Here is a 15808-nt window from a genome sequence, read left to right as displayed (position 1 = left end):
GTTAAAGCAAAACCACTCTGAGGTGTGTTCAGCTCAGCATAACAGATATCATGAGACACAACTGCACCTCTGGTGTGATAAAGAGGTATTACATCAGTCAGGCTCCTCTGTCACCACAGCTCATCTGTTTGACCCCATGAGATCAGAAGTGGTTTAATTTCTCAGTAATAACTAATTTTATTCTCAAGTGAACCAAGTAAGAACTGATGCAAACGAGTGTCATTTTTCCATTAATGAGCTCCAAATAATGTAACATCCTTTCATGTCCACTTCAGTTTCACAATTTATTACATTTTGTACGTACAGGGTTCATTTACGACCAAACTAATTTAGCAAATTAGACTTGATTGTATTTACAGTCCATTTTGTAAATAAAGAACATGCATTTTTAATTTATTGAATACAATTGTATAATGTCCACTTACTACAAAAATAGTGCTGTTATGTTATTTAAAAAAGAAAAGAAAAAAGAGGCATCACAAATGGCATTTATATACCACTCCGAATCATTTGCCTTCCCGGTCCGAGGATGCAGCTTCTGTAACTCGGACTAACATTGAGCTTTGGAACATTGTGAACGTGAAGACCCTCTTGAGCGGAGGCAGGTCCAGTGCTGGTTCAGAGCTTATTCTTTGGGTTTTGATGGTCAGGAAATCTAAGTGCCAGTGGCACCGGGAGTTAGGAAGCAGGATGACGTTCACCTACGGAAACTTTGACCTCCGTGTTTAGTGTCCAGTCTGTTAAATCTGAGAGGAAACGGTAACGTCTAAGCGTCAGTGATGAGCTAATCATTAATTTAATTACATTAATTAACTGTTGCTTCCTATTTGCAGTCAGGGTGCAGCATGGGAGTAGAGACACTTTCTGCTGCACACATTAGTTTACGCTGTTGTCCTTCGCATTAAGAATGGTTTTGATATTTATAAAATGGATTGAGAATGCAAACCTGCTTTGCAAATTCCGATTGAGAGCCTTTATGAAGGCAAACTGGTATTGTTAAAACTGCTCTATGCAGCAATACAGTAATCCCTCGCTATAACGCAATCAGAATGTGTTGTGTTCTGCATTCTGATTGACTAAACAGTCTCCCTGCTTCTTCACTTCCTGTGTGTCAATAACGTTACAGTGTAATATGTACTGTACAGGTCAGGTACGTAAAACGGCTTTCCAAATTTAAGTTTGCAAATTTTCTCCAAAACCCATAATGTCGACAAAACGTTCTGCACCGATTCTCCTGTTCAAATCCAATAACTTGGGTCGCGGTGCTTATCTCCGCAATTTGAAGCCTTGTATAATAATTGTATCATGGGTTCTTTTTGGAACGTAACCCCCGGGAAAAATGAGGGATTACTGTACCACTCCTGACCACATGGGGGCACACAAGAGCCACTGACAGGACTGGTTGGAGTGGGAATGGGCGAGCGTGTCTTGTAATACCAGTTTGTCCCACTAGAGGCGACCTTCATGTGCCAGCCCTCGCTTTAAGACAATAAACCCCTGTGATATGCTTCCCCCATGTGGTCAGAAGTGGTATTACTACACAGTGGCTGTAAGACTTGATGTCGGAGGATAATAACGTACGTTTAAACGTTCAAGGTGGATATTAAACCAAGAACAGCACTGATTCTGAAACGCTCTAAACCTGCACGTGTTTCAACTGTTTACCTTTCAATTAAAGTGCACATTTGGACTCTTAAAAATCTGACCATTAAATCAGCGCCTGAACACAGAGCCGTCCAAGATTTGTGACGCGTTTGATATCCAGGTTCCTGCATATTCTGCAAAGCTCATGTCTGCGTGATGTTTCTAGTTTGAACTGGACTCTGGAGCTGAAGCTGATCCGCTCTCATAGACACCCACAGGTCTTCACCACCATGTTGCGATGCTTTTTCAGGATGACGTTGTTGTTGTCGTCGTAGAACAGGACGGATATGGGGCTGAGCTTCGTCGGGGCGCAGCAGGCCTTGGGGACCTCGTCGGGCTTCAGGAGGTGGACCTGCCAGAACAGATTACAACCATAGTTCAAATTCAGACCTCAGGGCCTGAGATGTGGACGTGTTTAGAGATACAAGTTGAGTTTAAAAGCTCTGAGGATCGTTTTAGTTGGTGTTGACACCAGGCACGAGTGCCTTCTAGTGCAAATACAATGTTCAAGAAACCATCAGACTAAAAATAATGCTTAATTTTGATTTAACCTCCCAAGAATAGCACATGTATGTGGAAATCAAGTGTTAATATAATGTTTATTTTTTTAAAAGAAGCCCCAAAGTTGCAAGAAAAAACCTGAACTAGATCTTACGAGGTAAAAACAGTAGAATAGAAATGTGTGTTACTGTGAAGTTGGTCTTAAATCTACTTGGGAGTAGCATTAAAAAGCTTTAAGACACTTAAACCGAGCAATATGAAGAGAATGTTACTTCAGAGGGGCCAGAGATCAAAATCAGATGACTGAAAGAGCATAAATCCGCCACTTTCAAGTCAAACTTTTAAGCAACAACAATGCAGTTGTGCAGCAGATCTTTGGATATATAGACTGTATAGAAATATAAAGTAGTACTACATGGTGTGAACTTCTTTATTGGTATTCACTAGCTCTACACTATAAAGTCTTTGATCAGGATGAAACGATAAAAAAGACTGAAAAAAACTGCAGAGATGTGGAGGATGGAGGCGGCGGGACGCGGTGCAACGGTTGGACTGACCACTTGCTGGATGACGGCGTGGTTGGTGGCGTTCATGCAGGACCCCAGAGGATGTAAACACTCGCCGTCGCAGTAGTACGCCGAGTATCCGGTGGGAGCCAGAACCCAGTCCTGAGCAGAACAAGGTCGTTTCAGTGTAAGGAGTCAGCGAGAGAAAACGAAAACTTGTTGATCCAGAGTGTTATTGGGAATAATCGCCCGCCCACGCGTAAAATCACGTAAAAACCGCCTGTGCATAGCTGCAATTGGTTCGGTACATGTTGTACCGGTGGAAATAGTCGTGAATGGATCCATATAAGATCCATTTAACGAGAGAGAACCACACCCATTAGTTACTTTGTCCAATCAAAAGTCTGTAAAAAAGTCAAAGTTTTGTAAAACTCAGGTAAGTTTATTTAGCTTTCATTTCCATTTTTTCATAAAATGATGGGAACATTTCGTCGTCGTCGTAAGTGGAAACAATCAGAAGAAAAAGGTTTTCAAGACCCATCAGAACGTCTCTAAATACTTATAAATGTGAATTTAATAACAGAACAAGACCGTCTGACGTTACCAGAGCAGCCGTCCTTGCGCGTTATTACTCAAGGCTGCAATTATTTATAGTAACCATAATTCAAAATAAAAATCTCATAAAACTTGTCGTCAGCGTTCCTGCACGAATAGGCAAGCGTGTTTTTTTTTTTGCATTGATGCATCAAGCGCGTCCAGGAGCTACCTTCCATCCCAGATCGCTGAAGCTGACGTAGAGCTCATGTTTTTTGCAGGGCTGACCTCCTTTGACTGCAGAGCTCTGCTCTGCACAGACAAGAAAAACACATTTCAGTTAAATAAGACAAGTAACAAGCTTCAAGGGAAAAACGCAGCTATTTCCTGGGAGGAGATGAGCTTTTTCAGACACAATTAGTTCATCTTGATTGGAAAAAAACTACAAAAAAAACAACTTAAATCTGAATCTCAGTCTCTTTTTTTTCCTATCTGGTCCACTTCTTGGTTTTTAACCCCTGATTCATCGTATAAGTCGACTTTCAAGGGTATAAACTGTAAGAGCAGAGAGATGCTCCTCTCTGGAACCTAACTGTTGATGCTGGGCACCGGGAGGTCGTATTTAGGCTTCTTCTTCTTGGACGGCATCTTGACGGCCCGCGGCGGCCGACAGGGCACCTGGTTCTCCCTGAAGAAGGTCACCATGAAGGGCTGCTTGGAGCGAGGGCCCTTGCGGCCCACCAGTCCGATCCAGCCTGCAGACAGGGAGCGGTCTGAGACCGGAGCACATGTACGGCTCGTTAGAAATTACACTCGACGCACAGAAGAGGAACGGACTTGGGTCAGCTCTCCCCGGGGCGTAACTCGCCTTCCTCGGTCTCCACGTAGAGGCGGATGCCCAGGTTGCTGCGAGGATGCAGGAGCCAGTGATTGGAGGCCGAGGTGACGTCGAAGGCCAGCCAACCCTCCTGTCCTGCAGGGATCGACTGCATGTCCAGAAGCACCAGCTCCGGCTCTCTGCAGGAAAAGAAAGCAGAGAAAGTAATTAAAGTAGTTATTTTAGATCTGCTCAGAGACGGCATCATTAAAATCTGTGAGTACAATTTATCTTGGTAACTTCTGACGGCCGAAGAGGACTTTATTTATTTCTAAGGGTGTCAAATTGATGCGTTAATTGCGATTAATTAATTACAGGCTTATGTTTTTTTAATCGCTTAATGTATTTCTTGATCTCTAACTTTACTTTTTCTGTTTGCGAGTTGCCTTTATTTTGAAAGGGGTGGAAAACAACGGTAAGTCCCGCCTCGAAGTGGACCTTTATTGTCTGTCTCTGTGTTTGGGCTTGTTTAGCCGATGCTGGTAGACTCCCAATGTAAGGTAGAGAGTGAAAGGAAATATGGAGATTAAATACAAATTAAAAGAAAAGAAAAGACAAGACAGCTAGGGGTACCTTGCAAGATTAAGTTCCTCTACTAAATTGCAAAATTTCACAGCATTCTTCTTCTCCATACACTTTAAAGACGAAAAATAGTGACATAGCTCCTTATGAAAAACACAACAGTTTGGTTTTAGTTTCATTAATCTATTTTTATGTATAAAAACTTCCCAAGAATGATGATCGTGTTAATTGCCAAATCATGTGTTGGGTCTTTTACAAGTATACCAAACAAAACCTTTTTTTTTTTTGTTAGATTAGAGAAATTGACAAATTTAGGGGAATAACCAGTCATACAAATCTTCCCAAAAAGCATTAGATGGTGAGTAGTAATGATGTTCGATACCACAGATTTCCTTTCTGATCTGATATTGAGTAAAAGTCAGGCTGGTATCACCGATTCGAAACCGATACATTGTGCAAATACACCTGGTAAATCTAAAAAATTGGTGTATTTTAGATAGTTTAAGAATACAAGACATCAGAGTCACTTATATTTTAAAGTCAAAAGTGTTTAAAAAAGGTGTTTCCATCACTAAAAAACGATCCTCAGCAAGATAATAAAACCATTAAAATAAATAAGAGAATAATAAACAACAATAAGAAATACTTTTAAAATGAAAATGAAAAAAAGTAGTTCCTACCAGCAGCGGGTCATTTAGTCTAAATCTGAATAGTTTAGTTTAGTTTTAGTTTAGTTTCCACCGTATTCCTGTTAGTGATACACATTACTACAAATTACCAAATTATCAAAAGTAGCGATATTTTAGTTTGAGAATTGATTTTAGAGCGTATGGATCTGGTATCAGAAGTATTGATGTTTCAGTATCAATCCGCGCATCACTAGTGAGTGAGGGGCGTGAAAGTTGTCGGTCCAGTGAATTTACATTTCCAAAACGCCCCGACGGCACTTTTGATAAAGGTAAGGTAATTTTTTTGTTATTTGATTTTGTTCTTTGTGGAAAGGAATTTGATTACCAGCTCAAGTTTAGCCACATAAACGCAGAGCACCGGGTCGCGCAGCCACAGCTAATTAACGTTAATTAACGTTAGCAGCAACGGTGTTGCCACCGCGGAGAGCACCGCGCATGCGCACGTCTGCGGCCGAGAGGCTGGCGAATGCCAAGTGGATATAAACAGCGAGGACTGCATCTGTTCAATCTGTTAAAATAATACATGAATTACCTTATGAAGTCACTTTTTTTGTTATATATCAATGTTTTGATCTGCCACAATAATGTAATGAATTTAAAGGACAATTCCTCAAGTTGAGGGCTTTTCCCAGCAATTTTTAGATGAGATTAATTATAACTACAGATCTTAATTAATTCAACTACATTTTTTTAATTGCTTAACAGCAGTATCTATTTCATTTATTAAAAACTTTTTCTTTTTTTTCTTTTTGATTAATCAATTTTTTTGATTTAATTAATATAATAAAAAAAAAAAACAAAGAAAATGTTTTTCTACAATTTTGCTGAATTGTGGAAGTAACAAAACGGGCCTATAATTTGTGAAGCTGCGTTTCATGCCCAGTTTTATACAGAGTTTAGCATATTTAAATTTAACAGAAGTAATGAAATACAGATTGATTGTTACATTTTTGACTTTTTCTAATAATTTCAGTCGTACACAACAGAGACAAGTAGGTGGTCACTAATGCCATTGATGATAGTCTGCTAATATGTTTCATGTTCTGGGTCTCTGGAAAGCGCCTAGAGACAACTTCAGTTGTAATAGACGCTATATAAATAAAATTGAATTGAATTGGATTAATATTATTATTGACAATATCACAGGTGCATATGTTATCAATCACTGCAGCTTGATCAAGTTTGAAGGTTTGCTGTTTTATTTTTATTTACAAATCTGTCTGCAAATATATTACTGGTTAGTACCGTGATTGGGTAAAAACCTTTATCCATGACAGGTATACACATTTTAATCTTGCAGCAGATGGGAGTTCTCTTAAAGTGCATGCATGTGTGTGACTGTGTGTCCTTAACCTCCTCCAGTGTAGTCTCACGTATTTTATTAATATCTGGAATCCGTATTGTGACAGAGAAGACTAAAATCACCAAGGTGACTGCTGTGACAGTGAGGTGTGTTGTAACGGCTGTGATGTCTGTGTGATGTGTCTTCATGGTGAAATGTGTTGCAGTAAATGCCTTATTTGTCTTAAATCTCAATCCAAGGGTCTTAATATTTGACTTTTAATTTTAGAGGGGATGTATCCAGTCATTATTAAAGTTTATTTGAACGTTTTTTAGGGAGAAATAAATCTGTCTACCGGTTGTTAGACGCCTCAGTCAGTGTTGCCAGGTTGAGTGGGTTTCATTTGACTTTGGGCTGAAAAATATAGGACTGGGCAGGTTGACAAAATTTGGGCTGCTTTTCCTGGTTTTTACAAAATATTTAAAATAAATTATTAACAAAAAAGTTTCCATTATGGCAGAGAAAAGTAGAAACTTACACAATAAACTCACTGATACTTCATTTGCTTTAATCTACTCCAGTGCTTTAAGTGGACCAAAATAAGTTCCGGTACTCCCCTTATTCAACTGATGTCAGGTAAATTAGGTGGTGGGTAACAGCAGATGATTAAGTGATATATTTAGATACTAGGACATGATCCTGATTTTTTTTAAAAGAAAATTGTTTTATTGAATTTTCCAACAAATTATGTGTACACAAGAAAACGCTCACATTCACTGGTAGACAGTACTCGAGTTGTAAAAAAAAATATGGGGGGGATGGTGGATTTTATCATATGGGGACAGATAATTTGTGCTGATTACAAATAATATAATATATTACAAATAATATCACTGACCAAAACACCTGCAGAAATACTGCAGGAATGACATAGCAGCAGTTAAATGCAGCCTTCTGTAAGCTTTAAATATCCACTGGGCTTACATCAAATACATCAAAACACAACAATAAAAACAGTTTTCTGAACTTATCAATATGACTCTGTCCTTCACAGGATAAGTAAAATGGATCACTGCAAAAACTCAAAATCTTAAGAATATTTGTCTTATTTCTAGTTAAAATGTCTCATTTTAGTAAAGAAAATCTCATTACACTTAAAACAAGACTCGTCACTGGAAAAAACTACAATTTTAACTTGTTTCAAGTAGATTTTCACTTAAAATAAGTAGAAAAAAATCTGCCAGTGGAACAAGATTTTTTTTGCTTGTAATGAGAAGATACATCTTGCCCCACTGGCAGATTTTTCTACTTATTTCAAGTGAAAATTTACTTGAAACAGATGAAAATTGTCAAATAACATATCTTTCTGTTATTTTTCTGGTGATGACTCTAAATGTTGAAATAGCAGTAAAACCACATTCATTGATGAAATGACATAAGGGATGGAAAGGGGGGATGGCAGTTTTACAGGGGGGATGATTTGGACCGTTTTTATTTCAGGGGGGGATGATTTGGACCGTTTTTATTTCAGGAGGGGGTGCCATCTCCCCTCATCCCCCCTCAACTCCAGTACTGCTGGTAGACACAGCAATGGTATGGACAGCTTTTAGCAGAGGCTTCAGACTTTCTCGTGTCCGGGATCCCCACAGCTCCTTGTATTCCCCAAATCCTTGAATACTTCTCCTCCTCTCGACTCGCGGGACCGATTTATGGTTCCGCGTTACACCAACGCAGAACCTACGCCGTATGGTACGCGGTGTATGCCTTGCGTCGATTTAGCGCAGAACCATAAATCAGGCTTTACGAGTGAACGTCTCACGAGGGGCAGTCGCGTTGCGACGCCACTGTAGCCAAATCGCAAGGAGAGAACAGAGTACTGAGCTCATGAGAAGTCCCGGTACGCCGTAAAAGGTCCCGGTATGCCAGAGGCTAATATTGAGAAGTGGGGGTACTCCGTACCGGTGCGTACCCGCCCACTTAAAGCACTGATCTACTCAGTTTAATCGTAGTGTTTGTTTGGAGCCTGAACTTTTTTGGGCTATTTGTGTTGTTGTGAAGCTTTCTTTTGCTTATGCTTACGCATTTTATAATTTACGGTTTTAACATAGAGAATGTATGATTTGTGCTGGTTTTTCATTATTTCGGCAGGTTTTACATCGCGTTTGAGCTGGAACCTGTCAGAACCTGTCAAACAAATATGGGTAAATGTAAATTTAGTGACAAATGGCTCGAAAATTCCAGTTTTCTCGTGGAGGCTGAAAGCTAAGATGCCCAAAGATGACTGTTAGGCTACTGTGTGGTTCGCTGTAAACGTTTTAAGTTGGGCCCAATGGAGATCAAAGCGCTGGAGTTTTGTGTTGTGCTTCAAGTAACGTAAGTTAGCTTATGTTTCAAGTATTTGTGCATTCACATTGTTACCCTGTTACATTGGGTTCAAAGTGTGTGACTGTCTGTTTGGTCTTAAATTTAGCATGAAAAATGGTATTAAAAAGTCTAAAATTTAACTTGGTCAAACCTGTAGACACCCTGCAAACAGAGAGTCATTCCTTTGTCATGTGACATGTAAACACTATGAAGGAAATTACTCAAACTATTTAATCTAGGAAAGAATTCAGGGCATTATTAAAACCTGTAAAGGTGGTGATGATAAAAAAAAACCCAAAAGACATAAGTAAAATGGGAAAACCAATCAGAGGAGCTGAAACCTGAAAGGGGGCGGAGAGACTAAGTACCTGTGGTTGTTTTCTCGCTGGATCTCGTAGACGGAGATGTGCAGAGTTCGGTTCACCCTCTGGCCAACCGTCAGCGTCTTGTAGATCCGAAACTCTGCCGCCGTCACGGCCTCGCCCTGAGGGAGGGGGGTCAGGTCGAAGCGAAACTCCTTCCAGTACGGACGAGGCTGCAGGAGGTCGCGCTCCTGCTCCACTGCACAGACAGACAGACGGATGTTTGGTTATCAGGACAGCAGTACCCGCCTTGTCATTGATAGAGATGTCAACGGCTGAGAAAGACGGTCAATCTGAGGTCTGCGGTGAAACGATGATGCAACGAGAGCAGAAAAGCAGCAACTGTTCGGAGGAGCCTTTCAAATAGAGTTCACAGCAGACGGACGGAGCAGATGAAGGAGTGGAGGTGATGAGAGCGGTGGGAGATGAATCAGTGGATGGCCGCAGAAGAACAAAGAAGAAAGGAAAAGTCTTTAACTTTATTGCAGCTCGAGGAGGGAAAGGAGAAGAATCCCGTCGCTGTTCTGTCAGGATCTACCGGAGAACACCGGTTCTGACCGGGAATGAGCTCCGGCGAGCGACAGGTCTGACCAATGCAGAACTACAGACTTTCAAGCCGACTTGTTTCCTCATCCTGATATATGGGTGGGAAGGTTGTTGATATACTGACTGAAGTACGTCAGGCTCAACCATGAGAGGTGCCGACGGCGCCCACTTTCAGTTGACCTTTCACCTCACACACCAGAACACTCTTTGGTCTGGCTGGCGACGACAAAGTGGAAGAAATGGTAAACAGTCAGGTTTGAAGTTTGCAATTATTCAAAAGTCAATCATGATCTCACTTTTGACTCTTTAGAAGAAGAAGAAACAAGAAAAAACAAGACGTTGCGACGTCTGTCTCACAGCTCCGGATTGGACCACACTTTTTTTTTTTTACATTTCCCAAATCTTTCAGTGATCTGAATGTGGAGACAAGTTGGAGAGGTCAAGGATGTAGAGGAGGAGGAAGAAAGAAGAAGTTTTAGGCCCAATCCCAATACTCCCCACTACTTTCACTAGCCCTACTTTCTTTCACTACCCCTAAAAAAGAAGGGACAGATTTTAGGGGCACTTGAAATCTTCCCAGGGGCCTGTCCCAATACTCCCCCTACTCCTACTTTCAGCACCACCACTAATCAGGAAGCTGAGAGCCAAAAGCTGTTTTAATTTCAGCTGTAGCGCTGTTAATATGACACTTTATTAAGTTTTAATATTTTTTCAGGCGTAAAAGTTACCGTTGCATTTTTTTGCAGAAACTAACTCAAAATATTGATTTTATTCACTAAAAAATAAGAAATGTCCGCCATGGTTTTTTTTTTTTATTCAGTCCGCAAATGACGACGAAAAGCATTCTGGGAATTTTTTCTGTCCCTAGATCAAACTAGTGAGGATCAGAAATCCCTACATCCGTAGGGACAGATTCATAGCAACTACACTACTTTTCTTCACTACCCCTAGGTGGAACGAGGAATTGGGACACCACTACCCTCACGGGAACGCGCAAAATTTAGGGGTAGGGATGAAAACGAGGGGTAGTGATAGTATTGGGACAGGACGTTAGTCTTCTTTCCCCCCATCATCGCGGTGAGGGGGGGGGTCTCACTCACTCTGAGACTCCTCCGAACGGATCGGAGCAGGTTACTGTCGAGGAGCACCTCTGTATCCCAGATGTTGAAGTGCAGGGTTTAGAGGGAGTTCACCCGTCTTACCTCCCGACGCATGTGATGTCATGGTTGCCGGGCAACAAAGACATCATCCCAATGGATTCATGGTGATTTCTGAGGTTTCCTTCAGCAGGCTAGTCGGACCCTCCCTTAGAGAAGTTCTGTTACCCGGGAGGAACCTGGACTACAGCTGCTCCTCCACACTCAAGTGTGGTTACTTACACATCTAAATCAAGCTATTGGCAACAATTTAGCTCAGGATTAAAGTGGAGTTTCAGAGAAATCCACGTAAACATGCACGAGAAGACAATCGATTATTGAGTGAGGTGCGTTTGACTCCGCGATGCTAGGTGGCGTTCTTCCGGTGGTGTTCATCTTCATATCCTCCTACCGTGTTGATATTTTGGCTTTCGTGGTGTCGTCTCTTCCAGAAGGGGGAGGTCCGGGGGTGGTCGGTAGCTCGGCTAAGCATGGGTTGGTATACATGCTGGAATAACTCAGATTATGACCCATTATCTGGCACTAAAAGCTCGATCTCAAGAGCTTCAGTTCGGTTCAACTACAGCCCGGCTAAGGTGTATACATGGCTTTTAAATATTCGATATCGGTCGGATTCAGGGAACAATTAGACTTTCTGTTAGTGCATGTAAACTTACTGACTGAGGCGTCTCAGACACTCCCAGTGGGCTCATCAGGTGTGTCAGGAGGAGGGTAGTCCTGTGAGGACAGGACTACCCGGATCATGCCGGAGCTTCAGCCTCAGAGGTTGCGGCATCACTTTACCTGATGAGGTACTTACACATGACAGGTGTTAAACTGAGCTATTTTTAGCTTCAACCAGCCTGTAAATATGTTAATTTCTGCTGAAAAGTTGGACATCTATCAGGTCAGTGGACCCCTGGTGGCTTTTCATGGGATTGCACGTTTTTTTGCCTCCCATACTGATGACTAGAAGGCGGGATGGAGCTCCTTGTTTGGTGTACACACACACACACACACACACACACACACACACACACACACACACACACACACACACACACACACACACACACACACACACACACACACACACACACACACACACACAGCAGTAATTAGAGGCACTTAGTGCCCTGGACCGCAGCAGCTGCTCAGCACACACACCACTAATTGCAGCCCTCCCTGGTATTTTTAGAGACGCTCCTCCACTGAAGTATTTTCATCTCACTTCAGACCGTTGTCAGTGGGGCCTTTAATTCCATCCAGCTGTGTATTCCCATGACACACTGCACATGTATGAACACACGGGCCGTCCAGTGTTTTCTGTTATCGTCTCGTGTGTTCAAAATGCTTTTAAAGGGGTTTAACCTGAGATGAAACCCGGCTGAGCTCCGTGGGCCGGTCCCGAAGCCGTGAGTCACCTTTGTTTATGAAATCTCTGCGGTCTGGAGGAAGGGATGCTGTGATTTTTGCAGCGTTGACTGATAAATTTCAGGGTGCTTTTTCTTCTCCATAACAGAGCAGGACTTTGAAACAGGAAACCCATCGTTCGGTGGAGGTTCATTAGGAGCCCCGAGCCGAGGGAGCCGGTTCCCACGGTGAGCTGGGTGAAGATGGGCCGGAGGAAGGAAGCCATTGAGGAGGATGTTTAATCTCCAGGCTGCAGCAGATAGGCATCGGGCTGGCCGCCATGCGCTCCTGCACACTCGCACGAGGCCATGCGGCTCGGCGTTTGGCTCGTAAAAAGTCAGAAGGTGGAGAATTGAAATACTTTGGTTTATTGGACAAATGGTCCAGAACCAGAGGAGGTAGAGGGCCGGACTCACAAAACCTGGCAAACGAAGCCGCAGTCCAGAAAAAGCAGCGATGGGCGTGTCCGGCTCTGCCGTCGATCTGCAGACACGGACGCGGCCCGCTCGTCTCAGAAGTCCACGGGGAGCAGCACTAGCGAGCGCGGAGCTGCACACATCAGATCTGTTTATAATCTGCAGCCTGTAATTAAGCAACAATGCAGACGCCGCTCTTTTTCCCTCGCCAACATAACCGACTGTAAGCGTGACAGCAACCATGTTGAGTTTACTGTATTTGACATCCTGATTTTTACAGATTTTCAGTGAATTATATTCATGAATCAATCGTACATCCTGATAAATAATTAAATCTGCGTACGGCCCACGCCGCCCAGCCAACTCTTGAAGCCCTGGTCATCGTCAACCCAGAAATATAGTCCCAGGTCTGCTTGGAGGGCCTCGTCAAAGGGGCACTATCAGCAGACCCACAGGTCTTATTCATCTTTTGATATTTAGTGTCTGGTTCGTTGTCTGTGACGTGGACAGGAACACGGGGAGGGAAACCCCGTCCATCCCTGGTCTGGATGGGATGATCCGACGGGTTTGTTCCGTCCGGGGTGATGGCAGGTCAGCCCTCTGGAGGCTCAGGCGCTCGCTGGGCTTGTAACCCTGTTATTTCACCGAGTCATCAAGTTCACGCACGGTGCAATTACATCCTTCCCGGGTCTAGTCCGAACCTGCCGCTTCACCCGGCAGCGATGATCCAAACTTTCCATGTTTCAGGTTTCAGCGATGTCGTGAAACTCCCCCAAACTTCACCTCAACACATCAAACAAACCTGCCACATGTATGGGAGATTCTCAAAGCCTGTTTGGTGAACAAAACTATTACTTTTTTACTGTCATTGTTTTTTTTTCTTCTAACAAATATGAAGTTATAAAAAAGGAAAAAGAAAGTGGGCAATATGAAGTACCCCAAACATGGAGGTTGATAGTCTGGAGGGGAGCTTGGGTTTGGTGGACCAGGTTCAAGCCCCGGAATGGCAACCAAGATAAACCACCTGAGCAAGGCCCTTAACTCTAATTGCTCCATGGGGTTTGTGTGTGTCTCAGATGTAAGTCGCTTTGGATAAAAGTGCCTGCTAAATGACAGTAGTAGTAACAACCAATAGCTTGCAGATCTGCCTTTTGAACCTTAAAGTCGTGGTTTCCAGCACGAGTTGTGGGAGAACTTTGGTCCATTCGTTTCCCCAACGATGCTCCAGTTCATTGGGGTTTTCGGAGTTTCACCCGGGACATCTGCTTATGTCTAACCAATAACTGAATTTTGTATTTTTGGTCTTATTGCTGAATGCGTAAGGCCTCGCCGAGGTCGGAGGGTTAAAGGACTCACCCAGGTTGACGAAGCTCATCACGGTGTCGGCCTCGCTGACCACGGTGCCCAGCGGCGGCGTGTGCATGCTGAGGGTCGGCAGCGCCTGCGGTCCCACGCCGAACCGCCCGGCGCCGGGTCCGTTCACGATGATCTCATTCCCTTTGTCCTCGTCGTCCACCGACATGGCGTGGTACAGATCCAGCATGAAGAGCGGCGCGGAGGAGGGCGGCCGCAGCGGCGGGTGGGGTCGGGGTCGCCCCGACAGGCCCAGCAGGCTCAGGATCTCCTTCTGCATCTCCTTCTTCTCGCGCCCGCTGAGCCGGCGGAAGCTGGAGTGGACGGCGGCCTCGGCCTGCTGGCTCCACAGCGAGAGGAAGAGCAGCAGCAGCAGCAGCAGCAGCAGGGTGGAGGAGGACCTGGTCCGTCTCTGGGACACCGGCTGCACCTTCATCCCGCCGGGGAGCCACGACAGCCCCAAGAAGAAGTCCGAGGCCATTGCTGCCGCTCGATCAGAGAAATGAAGTGCGGTACGACTGCTGGAAGAGTCCCGGCTCTCTCTTGCACCTTCTCTAATCCTGAATCTGGAGGAAAACTCCCCCACCTCGCCACGCTCAGCCACGCAGCTCCAGAAGCACAGACGATGAGGGTCAGAGCATAATTACAAGCTTTTTAAAGCTGTGTTTTGATCGCACACAAACAACGTCCCCCGTTGGAGGAAACCGGGAAGCAATTTCCGTGCCGAGCAGGTGCCGCAGGAGTCTAGAAAGTTGTCTCCCGGTCGTCTTAAATCCCCACCTGCAGTGAGTCAAGCGAGATATCTGCGGAGGGATCACTGCTGGAAACTTTTATCCACTTATCCCGTCAAGGCTGCTCCCACCCACTCATCTCTGGGGTTCCAGATGTGCGTCTTAATCCATTTGTGAGAAAAAAAAAATAAAACAACCTGAAATTGTTTCCCGATTGTAAATCCTTGAGAGAGGAGAGATATTTATATATATCTCCCTCTTCTCTGCTGCGCTCAGAGTGAATCCTGAGCAGTTGTTCGCGAGCGGGAGGGAGTTTTCCCCTCCCAGCCTCCGCCTCTCCCCTCACATCTCGTCATCACTCCTCCCTGCGGTCTCTTTGGGAGACCTCATCTCTCTCTCCCGCTTACCTCCACCCATCTATCTTTTCATCTGCTCATGACTGCTTCCTTTCATCGCCACTCCGGGTTCAAGTCTCTGGGAGTCTGGCGCTCCGTGCGATGGGCGATTCGGCAGGAGAGCCTTATATTATATTTACAAAAGCTGCTGAAAAAGAAAACCCAACAAGCAGCAGTTTCATTCATGAGCCCTGCAGCCGTTCTCCTGCAAACACACTCCCTCACGCGAACCAGGAGGACTCGGGGGGGAAGGAATGACTCAAATATAGTGGAAAGATTCAGCTGCGTGCCCACTCATGTTTGTGTACTGTTTCCCTCGGAGCGGCCCGGTTCTTGTGGTCACTTTGAGAGGCATGAATAACACTGACCAAACCGGAGTGACCGCCGTTCATTCTGTCCTGACCCCAAGGGCAACTCCCAGAATGCCAGGAATTAACGCGCCGCTCTTTTTGGGTTTCTTTCCTCTGAACATCTGCAGCTTTTGGAGCGTTTCGTCCGGAGAGATAAAGGAGGTAAACTGAAGGGGAAGAGAGTGAC

At 44.1% G+C, this 15808-nt stretch overlaps 1 protein-coding gene across 1 annotated transcript; it reads right to left on the bottom strand.

Moving 5' to 3' along the window:
* Positions 1 to 270: 270 nt before the first annotated feature.
* Positions 271 to 15204, bottom strand: bmp8a (bone morphogenetic protein 8a). Its single transcript, XM_061741341.1, has 7 exons — positions 14149 to 15204; positions 9288 to 9480; positions 4054 to 4202; positions 3779 to 3958; positions 3418 to 3497; positions 2703 to 2813; positions 271 to 1996 (listed from the first exon to the last, which is right to left on the bottom strand). Exons 1-7 carry the CDS (start codon positions 14624 to 14626, stop codon positions 1847 to 1849), a joined length of 1341 nt encoding a protein of 446 aa, XP_061597325.1. The 5' UTR covers positions 14627 to 15204; the 3' UTR covers positions 271 to 1846.
* Between the last annotated feature and the right edge of the window lie 604 nt (positions 15205 to 15808).

The sequence above is a fragment of the Cololabis saira genome, chromosome 15 (genome assembly GCF_033807715.1).
Source record: "Cololabis saira isolate AMF1-May2022 chromosome 15, fColSai1.1, whole genome shotgun sequence".
Lineage (NCBI taxonomy): Eukaryota > Metazoa > Chordata > Actinopteri > Beloniformes > Belonidae > Cololabis > Cololabis saira.
Note: the sequence above shows the minus strand (reverse complement) of the source record. Positions and strands in the feature narration are given on the sequence as shown.